This window comes from Rhinatrema bivittatum, chromosome 4 (genome assembly GCF_901001135.1).
Source record: "Rhinatrema bivittatum chromosome 4, aRhiBiv1.1, whole genome shotgun sequence".
NCBI lineage: Eukaryota > Metazoa > Chordata > Amphibia > Gymnophiona > Rhinatrematidae > Rhinatrema > Rhinatrema bivittatum.
Window position 1 is genome coordinate 343,047,552 of NC_042618.1, and position 14,841 is coordinate 343,062,392.

At 42.7% G+C, this 14,841-nt stretch overlaps 1 protein-coding gene across 1 annotated transcript in view; it reads right to left on the bottom strand.

Moving 5' to 3' along the window:
- Window positions 1–13,676, bottom strand: part of CDR2L (cerebellar degeneration related protein 2 like) — a 51,028-nt gene extending 37,352 nt beyond the window's left edge. The window contains exon 1 of the mRNA XM_029600581.1: window positions 13,598–13,676. Within this exon, the coding sequence (XP_029456441.1) occupies window positions 13,598–13,676 (79 nt within the window). The remainder of the gene's footprint in view (window positions 1–13,597) is intronic.
- Window positions 13,677–14,841: the final 1,165 nt, after the last annotated feature.

The following is a 14,841-nucleotide window of genomic DNA, read 5'->3' on the forward strand; positions in this document are numbered from 1 at the left end:
AACCTAGTATTTTGTTTCCAATAGTGCTCATTCTCGGCCACAATTACCTGGCAGATCCCAAAAATAGATCTATTTCTTGTTACTCACTCCCAGGGATAGCATTGTAACGTTGGCCTTCCCTAGTCTACCTGACTAAAATATTTTATGGACTTTTCCTCCAGGAACTTGTACAAAGCTCTATTAACTCCCACTATACTAGTTACCTTGATCATGTCTTCTGAAAACAAATTCCACAGCTTGGTTGAGCATTTTCTAGGGTTTGTTTTAAATCTGGTTGTTAGTTTTTATTTAACCGTTCCACCCCACTCATGATTTTTATAAACCTCTATCATGTCCCCTCTCAGCCGTCTCTTTCAAGCTGAAAAGCCCTAACCTCTGCAGCCTCTTAACATGGGGGAGCTGTCCATAGTTGTTGCCCATTTCTGCACCCTTTTTTTTAACTGCTGTTTTTTTTTTGGAGATGGGGTGACCAGAACTGTACAGAATGCTCAAGGTGTGGTTGCATCATGGATTGATAGGGAGACAATATGATTAATATTCTCCATTTTATTCTCCATTCCTGTGTGGATTATTCCTAGAATTCTATTTGCTTTTTTCAACTGCCACCGCACACTGAGCTGAGGATTTTAATGTGTTGTCCAAAAGGAGTCCAAAATCCTTTGCCTGAGTGATGATTCCCAATGTAGTTGGTATTATTTTTCCCTATGTACTTCGTTTTGCACTTTTCCACATTACATTTCATCTACCAGTCTCGCAAGGTCCTTCTGCATTTCTTCACAATCTGCAGCTGTTTTGTGTAATCTGCAAATTTGATCACATCACTTGTTCCCTTTTCCAGATCATTTATATGCTAAACAGCCGAGTCCCAGAACAGATCCCTGGGACATTCCACTAATGCCCTTTCTCCATCTGGAAAACAGACTATTTTGTTGCATTCTCTGTTTCCTGTCTTTTAATCAGTTATCAATCCACAATAGGACACTGCTTCCTATCCTATGACATTTTAATTTCCTGAGGAGTCTCATATGGGAGATTTTGTCAAATGCCTTCTGAAAATGCAATACACTATGGGGTAGATTTTCAAACGAGCGCGAACAGCCTACTTTTGTTTGCGCTCCAGGCGCAAACAAAAGTACGCTGGATTTTAGTAGATACGCGCATAGTCGCGCGTATCGGCTAAAATCCTGGATCGGCGCGCGCAAGGCTATCGATTTCGTATAGCCTGCGCGCGCCGAGCCGCGCAGCCTACCCCCGTTCCCTCCTAGGCCGCTCCGAAATCGGAGCGGCCTAGAAGGGAACTTTCCTTTGCCCTCCCCTCACCTTCCCCTCCCTTCCCCTACCTAACCCACCCGCCCGGCCCTGTCTAAACCCCGATCCTACCTTTGTCGGGGGATTTACGCCTCCCAGAGGGAGGCGTAAATCCCCGCGCGCGAGCGGGACCCCTGCGCGCCGGGCCGCGACCTGGGGGCGGGTACGGAGGGCGAGGCCACGCCCCCGGACCGCCCCGGGGCGTAGCCACGCCCCCGTACCCGCCCCCAAAACGCTGCCGGCACGCCCCCGAAACGCCGCGCAATCCGGCCCCGCCCCCCGACACGCCTCCCGACACGCCCACTCCGAAAACCCCGGGACTTACGCGAGTCCCGGGGTTGTGCGCGCGCCGGTGAGCCTATGTAAAATAGGCTCACCGGCGCGCAGGGCCCTGCTCGCGTAAATCCGCCCGGTTTGGGCGGATTTAGGCGAGCAGGGCTCTGAAAATCTACCCCTATATCAACTGAGTTACCTTTATCTATATGCTTATTTACATCTTCAAAAATATCTAATACATTTGTAAGGCAAGACTTCCCTTTGTTAAAAAAACATGTTGACTCTTTCTTATTAACCCATATATATATGGCCAGTAATTTTGTTTTTAAGAATAGCTTCTGTCATTTTGCCCAGCAGCAATGTCTATAGTTGCTCGGGCTCATCAGTCTATAGTTTCCTGTATTGCCCCTGGAGCCCTTTTTAAAAATTGGTATTACACTGACCATCCTCCAATTTACAGGAACTGTGGCTGTTTTAAATGAAAGGCTACAGATTACTAGTAACAGTTTGCAATTTCATGTTTGAGTTTTTTTCAGAACTCTGAAGTGAATACCATTTGGTTCTAGTGATTTCTTACTCTTGAGTTTGTCAATCTGATCTATTACATCTTCCATTATCACAGAGATTTGCTTTAGTTGCTCAGAATCATCATCATGAATGTTTTTGGTGTGGGTACGTCCCCAACATCTTTCTCAGTAAAGACCAAGGCAAAGAATTAATTCACTTGTTCCTCTTTCTTTGTTCTCCCTGAGCATCTCATCCAGTGACTCAACTGACTCCCTCACAGGCTTTTTGATTCAAATGTACCTGAAAAAGTTTTTATTATTAGTTTTTATCTCTGTGGCAAGCTTCTTCTCACATTTTTCTTGGCCTGTATCACTACTAGTTTACATTTAACTTGCAGGTACTCATGCTCTTGCCTATTTTCCTCATTAGGGTCTGCTTTCCCACATTTTGAAATGGCTTTAATCTCCTCTTTCACCTCACCGTTAAATCATGCTGCTAATCGTTTGGTCTTCTATCGACCTTTTTTAATGCATGGAATACATTTTATCTGAGCTTCCAAAATGGTATTTTAAAATAATGTTCACACCTTATGCAAACTTTTAACTTTGGCATTTGCTCCTTTTACCTTCTTTCTAACTCATGCTCTCATTCTGTCAAAGTCTCCCTTTCTGAAATTATCTGCTACTTCAGTGGTTTTACTTAATGTCGTCCCTCTAATGATTATGTCAAATTTGACTGCATTATGATTGCTACTCCTATGTAGCCCCACCACAGTAACTCCTTGCACAGGTTCTGCATTCCACTAGAGACCATATCTAAAGTGTCTTTCCCCCTCATTAGTTCTCAGACTAACTGCTCCATGGACAGGTCATTTATGGCGTCTAGAAACTTAACTTTTCTAACATGCCCTGATGAGACACTGATTCAATCAATACTGGGGAAATTGAAGTTTCTCATTATTATTGTGTCACCAATTTTATTTGCCTTTCTAATTTCTGCTAGTATTCACAGTTTTTTTTTTCTTCATCTTGGCAAGGTGAATGATAGTATATATCTATTACTACACTTTTAACCGTCACACATGGAATTTCTATCCAAATGATGCACAAGATGGCTTACAGCATTTTTAGAATTCAGGTACAATAAATCCCTGCCAAAAATAAAAAAAGCATACAATCTCAGTGGGTATCTGTGGCAATGGGAGACACACCTACTTGGTCAAGGACACAAGGAGTGTCAGAGGTGGAAGTAGTCTCCTTGGTCCTTTGTAGGCCAGTTCTTTTCCCTGCCAGGAAGAACAGCAGTGCTGTTCTAGGGCCTGATGTAATATTTTCAGTGTTTACTTTTCATAGGTAGGGCTATTGCTGAGTTCTGGAAGTTAGTGCTTTTTCTGGTATGGCAGATTTACTATATAGGTTCTGAGTGATTTTTTTTTTTTTTTTTTGCAGGGTTTTATGTTACTTCAGTTACCTGTTCCTCTAACCCAGGGATGGGCAGTTCCGGTCCTCGAGGGCCACAAACCAGTCTGGTTTTCAGGATATCCCTAATGAATATGCATGAGAGAGATTTGATGCACTCTGCCTCAGTTGTATGCAAATCTATGTCATGCATATTCATTAGGATATCCTAAAACCTCGACAGGTTTGTGGCCCTCGAGGACTGGAATTGCCCACCCCTGCTCTAACCTCTCCCTCTCCTTCCTCCCACTTTTCTCTATCCTTTCTCTTATATATTTATTTATTTATTTACTTGTTGAGTTTTATATACCGTTATTCGGTTGAGCCATCATAACGGTTTACAAAAGTATACATTTATCTTGTAACTGAGAAGCAATATGAACGTTAAACATATTCTTAGCAGTTGAGGAGCAGTAAAAACCATTTAAAACCATTTAAACAATATCAGAGATAAGCATATCAAGTCCAGAGAGCATTATTAGGTTAGATGGGGAAGGCATGCAGGTACAGGGAGAAGAGAGTGAATTAAGAGGTATACAATTGAGAGTTCAGTTGAGAGTTGGGATGATTAGACATCTTAAAGTCTTCTCCTCCTTTATTTAATCAGTTATTCGTTATAATGTAACTTCCTTCTTCCGATTTCTCTTCCTCCTCTCCTCTTTCTTTATATGTAAACCGATGTGATGTCCATATGAACATTGGTATATAAAAATGTTTAAATAAATAAAAATAAATAACGTGCCTGGTAATGGAGGGGAGTCTTTGTCATTGTTAGTGAGGTGACAAGAATTTGAATTTAATTTGTATAGTGAGTAGTAAGGAGAAACATCCTTGTTTAGCCTGGCCAGCCATTTCAGAAACTACCTTCGGCCAGTGTTCATTTATAAATTGTATGTATTTGTTGAATTTTTTTATTTTTTTTTTGCAATCTAGCCCCCAAAATCACAGATGACACATTTTCATCAGACACTGTGGCATGACTTATTTATTTATTTTATTTATTTTTAGTTTTTATATACCGTGGTTCCTGTATAAAATACATATCACACCGGTTTACAAGGAAATAAAACTGACGCCTCATAGGGCGGATTACATTGAAACAAGTAACAGATAATATAAAGGGGCATATCGGAACTTAGAGGAAGTTAGAGGAAAGTTACAGAGAATAAACATGTCAAGTTTAATTGCGATAACAAACTATTCAGAAACCTATGTACAGGAAGGTCAATACTTTTGGAAGAGTACAGAAATTGTATTCTTCCGGCTCTTAGATCTCCGGGAATGCTTTTGCGAAAAGCCAAGACTTCTGAAACATATTTACATTCCTCACACACACACAACAAAGTTTAATATTTAAAAGTATGGGGGCTGTTTTCAAAACTGTATAATTCGGTGCAGAATCCATAGGCACTCATGGACGTTCTCAAAGGAAAATACGAGCTTACTTTCCCTTTGTGCTGTGCATTGTTTTAGGTGCTTTTAGAGTATACGGTTACTAGAAAACACTTTTACCTGGGTAAATCAATATTTACCCACATCAATGGCTTTTGAAAATGATCCTCTCCCTGTGTCCAATTCTGCATTTTTACAGGAGTGTTCAGGGTCATTATTGTTGAAGTTGGGTATCAAAATCTCAGGGTAGAAGAATGGCTCATGGACCTGAAAATTAATGGGAGGGGGGGGGGGCTGAAGATTTGCCTAGGGTGTCCAATATCCTTGCACTGGCCCAGTTGAAAAGCATTTGCTGTGGTTGCTGGGGGGGAGGGGTGCATTCTGCATGTATTGTTTTCTTTTAATAGTAAATAGCTACCGGTATACATCAATTCACCTTAAAGCTTGTGCAAGAGGTGATCCTACTGCAGTAGAAAGCTCCAGGTGTACAACAACAATGTCCTTACTGAAGATCTTTGTGCCATATGCAGACTAAATACTGTTGTAATTACCCTGCAGCACCATTCCATTTCATTGGTTTCAATTAACAAACTCCTTGTCCCCCGTCCCATCCCCCCCTTTCGTCTCGTCTCCCTCTCCAAGTTAACCACTTTGATTTATATCTGTTTAGGGTCCCCACATGAGGAAAGGCAGCGTGTGAGGCTGCTTGTGGGGATTTAAGGATCAATAGCGTTTCTCATATTTATTGACCTTGTGCTTTCTGTTCCGACAGACGCCTCTACTGCTAGGTTTAGCTGAGCCAAGCACGGTTTGCTTCTTTTAGCACCTATGTTCCTGAAGTTGAAGTCTGAAAATTTAATATCAAAACCTAATGTCCCACGCTCTGGGCTAGGGCTGTGCAGTTTCAACTGCAGTATCCGGTTATTAGCGGACTAATTCTGATGAAGAGAAAACAAAAAGTGTGTTTGCATGCAAATAATCCAATGGGGTAACAGGACTAGAAGGAACCTCAAGATGTCATCCAGGCCCTCTTCCTAGCTCCAGTACCTATATCATCTCAGACAAATGTGTGGCTAACTTGCTCTTATTAGCCTCCCATGATGGAGATGGACTGCTGACTCAGCGACCGCAAACACAAAAGACCCGAATTAGATTCCCTGGCCCAGCTTTTGCTTCTCGGGCCAGCTAGGGGAAACTGCGGAGGCACTACTCACAGATCCTATCTGGTCTTTTTCTGCCATCATTACTATGTTACTATGAACAGAGGGGGTCCCCCTGCCATTGCTGAAGGATGACACCTGCTGGTTGGAACTGGAGTGCACGTGCGCTGCGTTTCAAAGGAAATCACCATCTATGGCTGCCAACCAAGGGCTGCCACTACAATGGCTAGGTTAGGGAAGGTTACAAAAACAGGAAAAATGCCCTGAATGGTAGCAAATGATTACTCATGGCTCCATAATCCAATAAAAGCTGGCTCCAATTGATCCAGAAGCCCAAAGCAGGAGGAGAAAGCTGCTGGGTCAAAATTATAAAATAAATAAATCTCCAGTGAGCACCCCTAGGGATCAGTTTCACAATATACCATACTTTTCAAAAACTGTACGGCTTTGCTATTTTTTTACCACCACAGATACAAATTTCTGTTTGTCTGATGAGTCCTTAGGATTAAATTATAGTAGTGTTGCCTCAGAAATAAGCATCTTCTGATTCTTCTTGATCAAACCAAACAGAAAGAAAACCATGGTACACCTGTGAACTCAAAAAATTAAAACAAGACCTTAGAGCCAAAGAATGCTCCTGGCGAAAACAACCCACCCCCACACTCAAAGTAGCCTACAAACACACCCTACACCTATACCGACAAGCAACACTCCACGCCAAACGTGACTTCTATGCAGCAAAAATTCACAGCTACAAATTCAACCCTACCGCCCTATTCTCCTATGTAGCAGAACTCACAAAGTCCACCACTCCTTCCCCCCCAGGAAGATAATAGCATAGAGAAATGCAATAAACTAGCAGATCACTTTAAAAACAAAATCACCAACATTCTCAATCGTCTCCCCCCCAAACCCACTCACATCGACCTCCCACCCACCACCAACAACATTAACCTCACATCCCTTGATCTCACCACTACGATGGAAGTCAACTCCATCCTAAAAAAGATGCGGCCAGCCACCCACATCGCCGACAACATCCCATCTAAACTCCTCCTCACTATCCCTTCCGTCATAGCAAGACCGTTAGCGGATATCATAAACTGCTCCCTTACCTTCGGGACGGTTCCCGACCCGCTTAAACTCGCCATCGTAAAGCCCCTACTAAAAAAGCCCACCCTCGACCAAAATGATCCAGCAAACTACAGGCCCATCTCCAACCTACCTTTTATTTCTAAAATTCTGGAGAAAGTGGTCAACACACAACTTACCGACTTCCTAGAAGATAACAATATCCTCCACCCCGCCCAGTACGGCTTTCGCAAAAACCGAAGCACGGAAAAGCTCCTACTTGCAATAACAGACACCATCCTAAAAGGCATGGACCACGGCCAATCATACATTCTAGCCCTCTTAGATATCTCAGCAGCTTTTGATACGGTGAACCACAAAATCTTAATATCACGCTTAGCAGAGATAGGCATCTCTAACACAGCCCTATCATGGTTCTCCTCCTACCTTGACCACAGAAAGTACTTAGTCAAACTTGATAAATCCGAATCCACACACATTCCTCTTTCACAAGGCGTACCCCAGGGCTCCTCCCTTTCCTCCACCCTCTTTAACATCTACCTTTCTCCCTCTTTGCCACTTATTATCCAAACTGGGACTAAAATTCTTCTTGTACGCTGACGACGTACAAATACTTATCCCCATCCAAAACTCCCTCAACGAAACCCTGCACTTCTGGGAGACATGCCTCACATCTATCAACGCCCTCCTTTCCAACCTACACCTTGCACTCAATACTTCAAAAACTGAAATCCTAATTATTACTAATCAACCCAGCTTATCCATTCACCAACTGCAACAGAACACTTCACAAAATCTCACACCTCCGTCCACTGTCAGAGATCTAGGAGTTCTCTTAGATACACAACTTAGCTTCAAATCCCACATCAAATCACTCCTAAAAGGGGGCTTCTATAAACTCCAAACCCTCAAAAAACTTAAGCCTCTCCTCCACGCACATGACTTCCGTACCGTTATGCAAACCACTATACTATCAAAACTTGACTATTGCAACTCACTGCTAATAGGCCTTCCAGCTTCCACAATCAAACCCCTCCAAATCTTACAAAATGCCATGGCTCGCATCCTTACAAACTCAAGAAAGACTGATCATATTACTCCCATATTACAAAACCTCCACTGGCTACCAATCACCTATCGCTCTCAATACAAAACACTCACTATCATACATAACACGCTATATAAAAATAACTCCCCCTGGATCGAAGATATGCCACACTTCCACCAGGCCAACCGTCCTACCAGAAACTCCCTTGCGGGCACCCTCCACACCCCTTCACTCAAAATTGCTCACCTCACAAACACCAGAGCGAGAGCCTTCTCCATCGCCGGCCCCACCCTTTGGAACTCCCTCCCCACCGAGCTCCGACTAGAACCTTCACTTAATCAATTCAAAAAAGGAATCAAGACCTGGTTATTTAAACAGGCCTATCCCAACGCCTCTCAACCCTAGCATTTGACTTCTCCTCAACACTCATTATTTCCCTCTCCCTAGTACAGTGTCCCCCCGCCCCCCTACACACCCTCCCTCCCTCACCACTCCATCCATATTATGGCTTCCTGATATTCAGTCACCACCTCTCCTTCCCATCGCCACCCCCTGCCCCCTTGTACAGTTCCTACCCCACCCCGCCTCCCCTATGCGCTTCATCCCCCACCCCCGCGCTACCCCCCACTTTGTCGTCTCTTGTATATAATTAATTTATGTCCAACCTGGTTAACCACATGTAATCTCATTTAATAACTGTGGCGCCCGTTGGCTCTACAGTAAAGTTGTCACCTTTTAACTTCCTATCCTTCCTCCATCTATCATTGTAATTTCCTTTCTCAGTTGTCTGTAAACCGACATGATGTTTTTTTTTACGAATGCCGGTATATAAAAGTTATAAATAAATAAAAAATAAAATAAATAAACTCAAACACGAAGACCACTAACCCAGTGACAGGGAACACTTTGGTAGCGATACCTGCTTTCCGTCAAGCTCCCTCAGTTTGTATTCAATGCAAGTTAAAAAAAGACAGTGTGAGTCCACTTGACTCGTTGTGATATGTTCAAGCTCACTAAAATAGCCTCTGCTCAGGCCTGCCTTTCAGTTAGGCAAAGCAGGCACCTGCCTAGGGAGGGCAACCAACCTGCGAGGCCTGGAAGTGATCCTATAGAAGTGCTGTGTGGCTTGAGAGAGCTTTAAATTGCGGAGGATGGTTCTCCTCCCCCTTTCTCCACCAGAGGGGGTGTGAGGGGGTAGAAGTATGGTCCTGCTTCTGTTCAAATTTCATGACCGAGTGACCAAAAGTGGAGCCTAAAAGAACCATGCCCCTGGGATATCCTGTTAATTATATCACATCAACCACTGACTGTTACAAGGGAAATAGTTTACAAAGAGGTCGTTGGTTGGCATAATTATGCTGTCAGGTTTATTTTGCCTACAGTTTTTTTTTTCAAAATGTTCTGCATAAGCAAGCAGACTGTCTTTTTTTTCTTATAGCTGAAGACGTTTGGCCTTTCAGGAAGGAACGATGACCTCCAGAGGCAGGCTGGTCAACAGTTTTCCACCGTCATAGTACATAAACGCACATATTGGACACGATTTACTAAACTTTTTTTTCTCCACAAACACAGCATGGGAGACAGAAAGAGAAAAAGACCAACAGAAAGAAAGGCCATTCAGAAGGGCAAAATAGCAATCCGCCAGCACTTTGCTGTACTTAAAACACTTCACAGATATTTGATTTTTGTTCATGAGAAGTCAACGCTGCTTTCACAGGGGCTTTATATTTAAGGAAGACCTGGGGGAAATCTGTTGGAGCAAGCTTGCAGCTTCTACAGCTTGACCCAAGGGACCAAGTGGTTGATTCAGCAAGGACTAAAACCATAAAGAAAGAATTCTGCCTGTTTGACATTGATCCCCTATTTTTGAACCAAATTGACCCAAGAACCATTGATCCCCTATTTTTGAACCCAAGAACCATTGATCTGACCTATTTGACCCAAGGACCATTGATCCCCTCTGGCCCTGCCTTTTTCATGTCTCCTTCTTTCTTTCTTGCTCCCTGCACTTCCTCAATCGTTCCGATCACCCCTTTTTGCAACCTGCCCAAATTGTTTGGGCAATCTTAAGTCTACTTTTACCTTTTTGCTTTGTTATGGTTTTGTTATGATATTATTTAACTCTCATACCATGTTACTCAAAGCTTTGTTTTTTGAATGTTTTTTGTTCTATGTAATTGCTCTAGGGCAAGTATTTGTTTGTTTCACTGTAAACCGGTTTGATTTGTATCCAATGCAAGAAGATCGGTATATAAAAGCTAAAAATAAAAAAAGAAAGAAAGAAAGAACTTGCCATGACTCCTCCCCATCCAGCTGTCTTTGGTCATAGGAAGGTTCCACCGAGCGTGCACCCGGGAATCCCTCATTATGAGCGCATAAATGCAAGGAGAGAGAATGTGTGTGTGTGTGGGGGGGGGGGGGTTGTGTGTGCTGGGGGGGGGGTCAGAGGCAGGAGGTGAAGAAGGGTAGGGTAAAGAGGGAAAAAAAAAACCCCCTGATGGGCTGATCATACAGTCCCGATGGGTAATTTTTTAAAAAAGGCCGAACGTAATGGACAGCTTTCCGTCAGATTAGCAAAGCATATACTGTCTGCTGAATAGCACAAAGTCCTGGATAAACAGAGTTGGAAATATGATTCAAAGATTGTAGACATTAATCATATGAATTGGGGGGGAGGAGGGGGCTAGGTTCATTGTAAAAGAAAAGACCAATGGTCTTGGTCTGTAAAGAAGTCAAGGTGGACGTGGTTGGGGATACTCTGTTCAGTGTTTGGATGAGGAAGCGCCAGATGAAAAGTGATTCATCTGAAGACCATTCACATTCAGTAACTGAAGGGATGTTCTCACCGTCTGGTTTCACTTCATAGACTAAGGAAAGGACCAACTTAATGGGTCTTCTCCAGCTCTTCTTACCATATTACTAGTTTCCCAGCTCTGCTGAAGATGAAGCTTGGCTGATAAAACATTGTTCATTTCTTATACCAGGCACCTGTAATATGTTTATTTATTTATTTATTTGTGTTTTTCTATACCGGCATTCACGGAAGTTCGTATCAATATGTAATATGTATTACCACCGGTTCTTCTTTCACACAGTAAGTTTCCATCAGTTGCCCTCTTGCTAACCTACAAATCAGACTTGTAAATGGTGCTATCGAAGCTGGTAAAAAACAGGCTACAAAAACCACAGGGTGTCATGCTGGTTCATGCCCCAGCTCGAAACAAACTTGAGCAGTCTCTTGTAAACATATTAACAACTACGACAGCAAGAATTTTGGATATTCTGAGGAAATACCTGAATTGGAACTTGATTTAAAAGAAGCAACCTGATTTAATATAGTGTGGGATACAGATAACCACTAATTTAGAGAACAATAGTAGTCAACTACTTGCCATAGTATTGTAACAATCAATGGTATTGTGACATAATGCCTGAGGCTAAAAGTAGAAAGCATTATCTAACTCTGAAGGTCACCTTTAAATCTCCAAGGCTTATTAACTAGTTGCTGATGTCCTGAAAACTGGCTCATAAATGCTTAGAAAGCTGTTTTAGTGTGCCTTTAATCTTAAAAGCTACAAGTGATTTATAAAATATATACATTATGAGTGACTGCACTATTACTGAACTCATAAGATTTACATGATGTTGATGACTCAGTATTTTTTTACTTGGTTGGTTTTGTAAAAAAAAAACAAAAAACCCCACTTATTTCAGTTTCCTAAAACAGGGCAGAAAAGTGTTTTCATTTAGAGATTAGGAGGAAAGATGAGCAGCAGCTGAGAAAAATAACTGAGATTCAGTTTATAGGCTGGCAGAAACATCTTTTTTCGATACCTTTACACCAGACGTTCGCTGGTCCTACTCCCAACTGAGCTGGGAGTAGGACCAGCAAACTTATATAAAAAAATAATAAGGCCTGCTGTTGCAAGGCAATCCAGGCACTGAACAGACTATCCCCGGGCAGTGGCAATCCAGGCTCAATAAGTTCTTCGAGGCTGATACCTTCAAGAAGCATTACACATAACAAACTGAAGATGTTTTTCTCAGGACATGTCACTGCCTATCCTCATCAATGAGTCCATTCTGCAAGGTCACAAAAAAAATGGGCCCTGCAGTCAGTCCATCACCTCTGCTTCTAGATGGATGTGCTGCCATAAATGGCTGCCAGTGTAGTCTAGAGGTCAGAAGATCAACCTGTACCTCACTGTGTTCAAAATAAGAGTTGACCAGGAAAAAATGGAAATATCATATACCATATATATATATAATGTAAAGACCCATCTCTAACCTATTAAAATGCTTATCCACACATTACAATTCTATAGAATTTGTATTACAAAATACATTGAAATGCACTCATCAGTAGGTTGGCAAACTTTTATACTACAAAGAAAATAAATAAATCAGAACAAAAAGTACAAACAAGACATTATATGATCTTAGAATCAAAAAAGAATAAATATGTACACCTTGAGACATAATGAGATCCCAACTGCACTGACTGTGACTCCCCCCACCAAGTAAAAAAGTTTCTTACTCTGGGATATAGGGTTGTGATTTTATTGTACTCATTAGTATATATTTTTCTTCTTTGATTCTATGGTTATACGATGTCTTGTTTTGCATTTTTGGGTATAATATATAGACGGTATATAATCTTTGTGGTATGAAAGATTTGTCAGTCTTGTTGATGTGTCTATGCCAGTGTCCGTGTCAATGTACTCTGCAATATAAACTGTACAGATTTGTAAAGGATGAATAAACATTTTAATGTTAAAGAAGGGTCTAGGATTTTAATATTGTTAAATTCATGTTTATTATATATTTCCATTTCTTCCTGACAACCTCTTGTTGTGTACTGCTGTCTGTGTGGTTGGATGCCCCATAATTTGGTGCAATTATTTGTTCCTCTCAGGCTCAACAGTTCCCGTCTCTGTACTGCCACTCAGGCTGGTTGCAGAGACTGTTCAGTCTCCCTTGTCTCTGTGATTGTACAGCGCTATATATACTGATAGCACTTCATGAAGAACAATGAAAAAATAGATTAATTCATTTAATGTAAATAGTAGGTGACCTTTTTTTTTAATAAGTGGAGATTTATCTAAACATTTTTCCTTAAGCTGTATAAAGAAGTGCCAAACCTTTTTCTAGCATAGCTACAGCTTATTGCTTGTGCTTTGCTAGCATCAGAGGAGAAAACCAACAAACTCCTCGCTGATTTTGTGGCAAAGTGGAAAAGATAATTGATGTCCATAAAATTATGGATGCTGCTAGGTTTTCCCTCTGATACTATTGTTTTAATTTTCAGAATTTCTTAAAAGCACCTTTACTTTTTCCACATTTTTTTTTTACCTTACCCTGTTCCAGGTCCTGCTGATCATACCAGGGCTCCTCTTCCTCACTCTGAAACTCCTCCATTCTTCCAGCACTCAGCATCAGCGAAAGATGCACAGATTTAAAATATTACAGGAAAAGGGAAGGGCATATAGATTTCAGTGATGCTTAAAAGGAGACCCAGTTCCTTCCCATAATAAAATATATCCCCTAAAGGCATAAAGGAAAGCGGGGATCTGCCTGCAGGATGCAAATACGGACTAGACGGTACCGACCAGGTTAGGCAGGGCCCCTACTGACCACAACGGGCGAAGGTCAGGACTGACAGTGACCCCGCTGGGGCTGGGCAGCTGAAGAGGAGGAGAGGCAGTGTTGAAAAGCCTGGGACAATGCTGATGTGTCTCTCCGGTCTGTGCTGGTACCAGGCTCCAATTGCCTCAGTGTTTCTCTGTCCTTTCTGCTAGGAGCACAATCTGAGCCCTTCCTCCCGAGTCTCTCTCGTTCAGTCCGCCGTTCTTACTGCTTCCATCTGCCTTCCCCTCCCCTGGCCGATTACGCACACGGGTTGCTTTTCTTTCAGGGATTAAGCAGAGCGCTCCTCCAGGGCTGCAGTCCCTTTTGCATCACGATGTTTGGCAGGCATGCACCAAAGGAAGAGAGGGAGAGAGAGGCCTGCTCAGCTGGCCAAGTCCTGTGTCTCCAGCATCGCACCACTGCAGGGAAATGTCTAGAGCGGTCCTGGGGAGCAGCCAGCCTCCCCCCTTCCCTCTCCATCCAAGCTTAGCTGTCAGAGGAAGCCGGGATGTATCGTCTGTGCCACATGAAGCGAGCAAGCCCACCCCTTCCTCTAGCACACACACACACACACACACACACGGAGAGAGAGGGCTGGCCTTGTCTGACTCAGGCCATGTTCGGGGAGGCGTTCGAAGCCAGCTTTCTGCTCACTCAGATCCCAGTGATTGTTTGCTGACAGGGGCAGTCTTTCCAAGCGATCGGTGCAAAACCGCGTTTTATTTGCACTTTTTGGCGGTGACACTCCTCCTCCACCTCCGTCTCTGACGAAGCTGAAAGACGCTGTTTGACTTCAGACTCTCTGCTGCATCCAGAATATTTTCTGTGACATGACAATGAGGCACAGCCCTGCTACGCCAGAGAGGGAGGAGGAAGCCCTGAGCAGAAGGGAGACTGCATAAAGCAGCCAACAGGAATGCAGGAAATATGTCAGATTTAACAGCTAATGGGATCCACTCTGTTTGGGAGCATC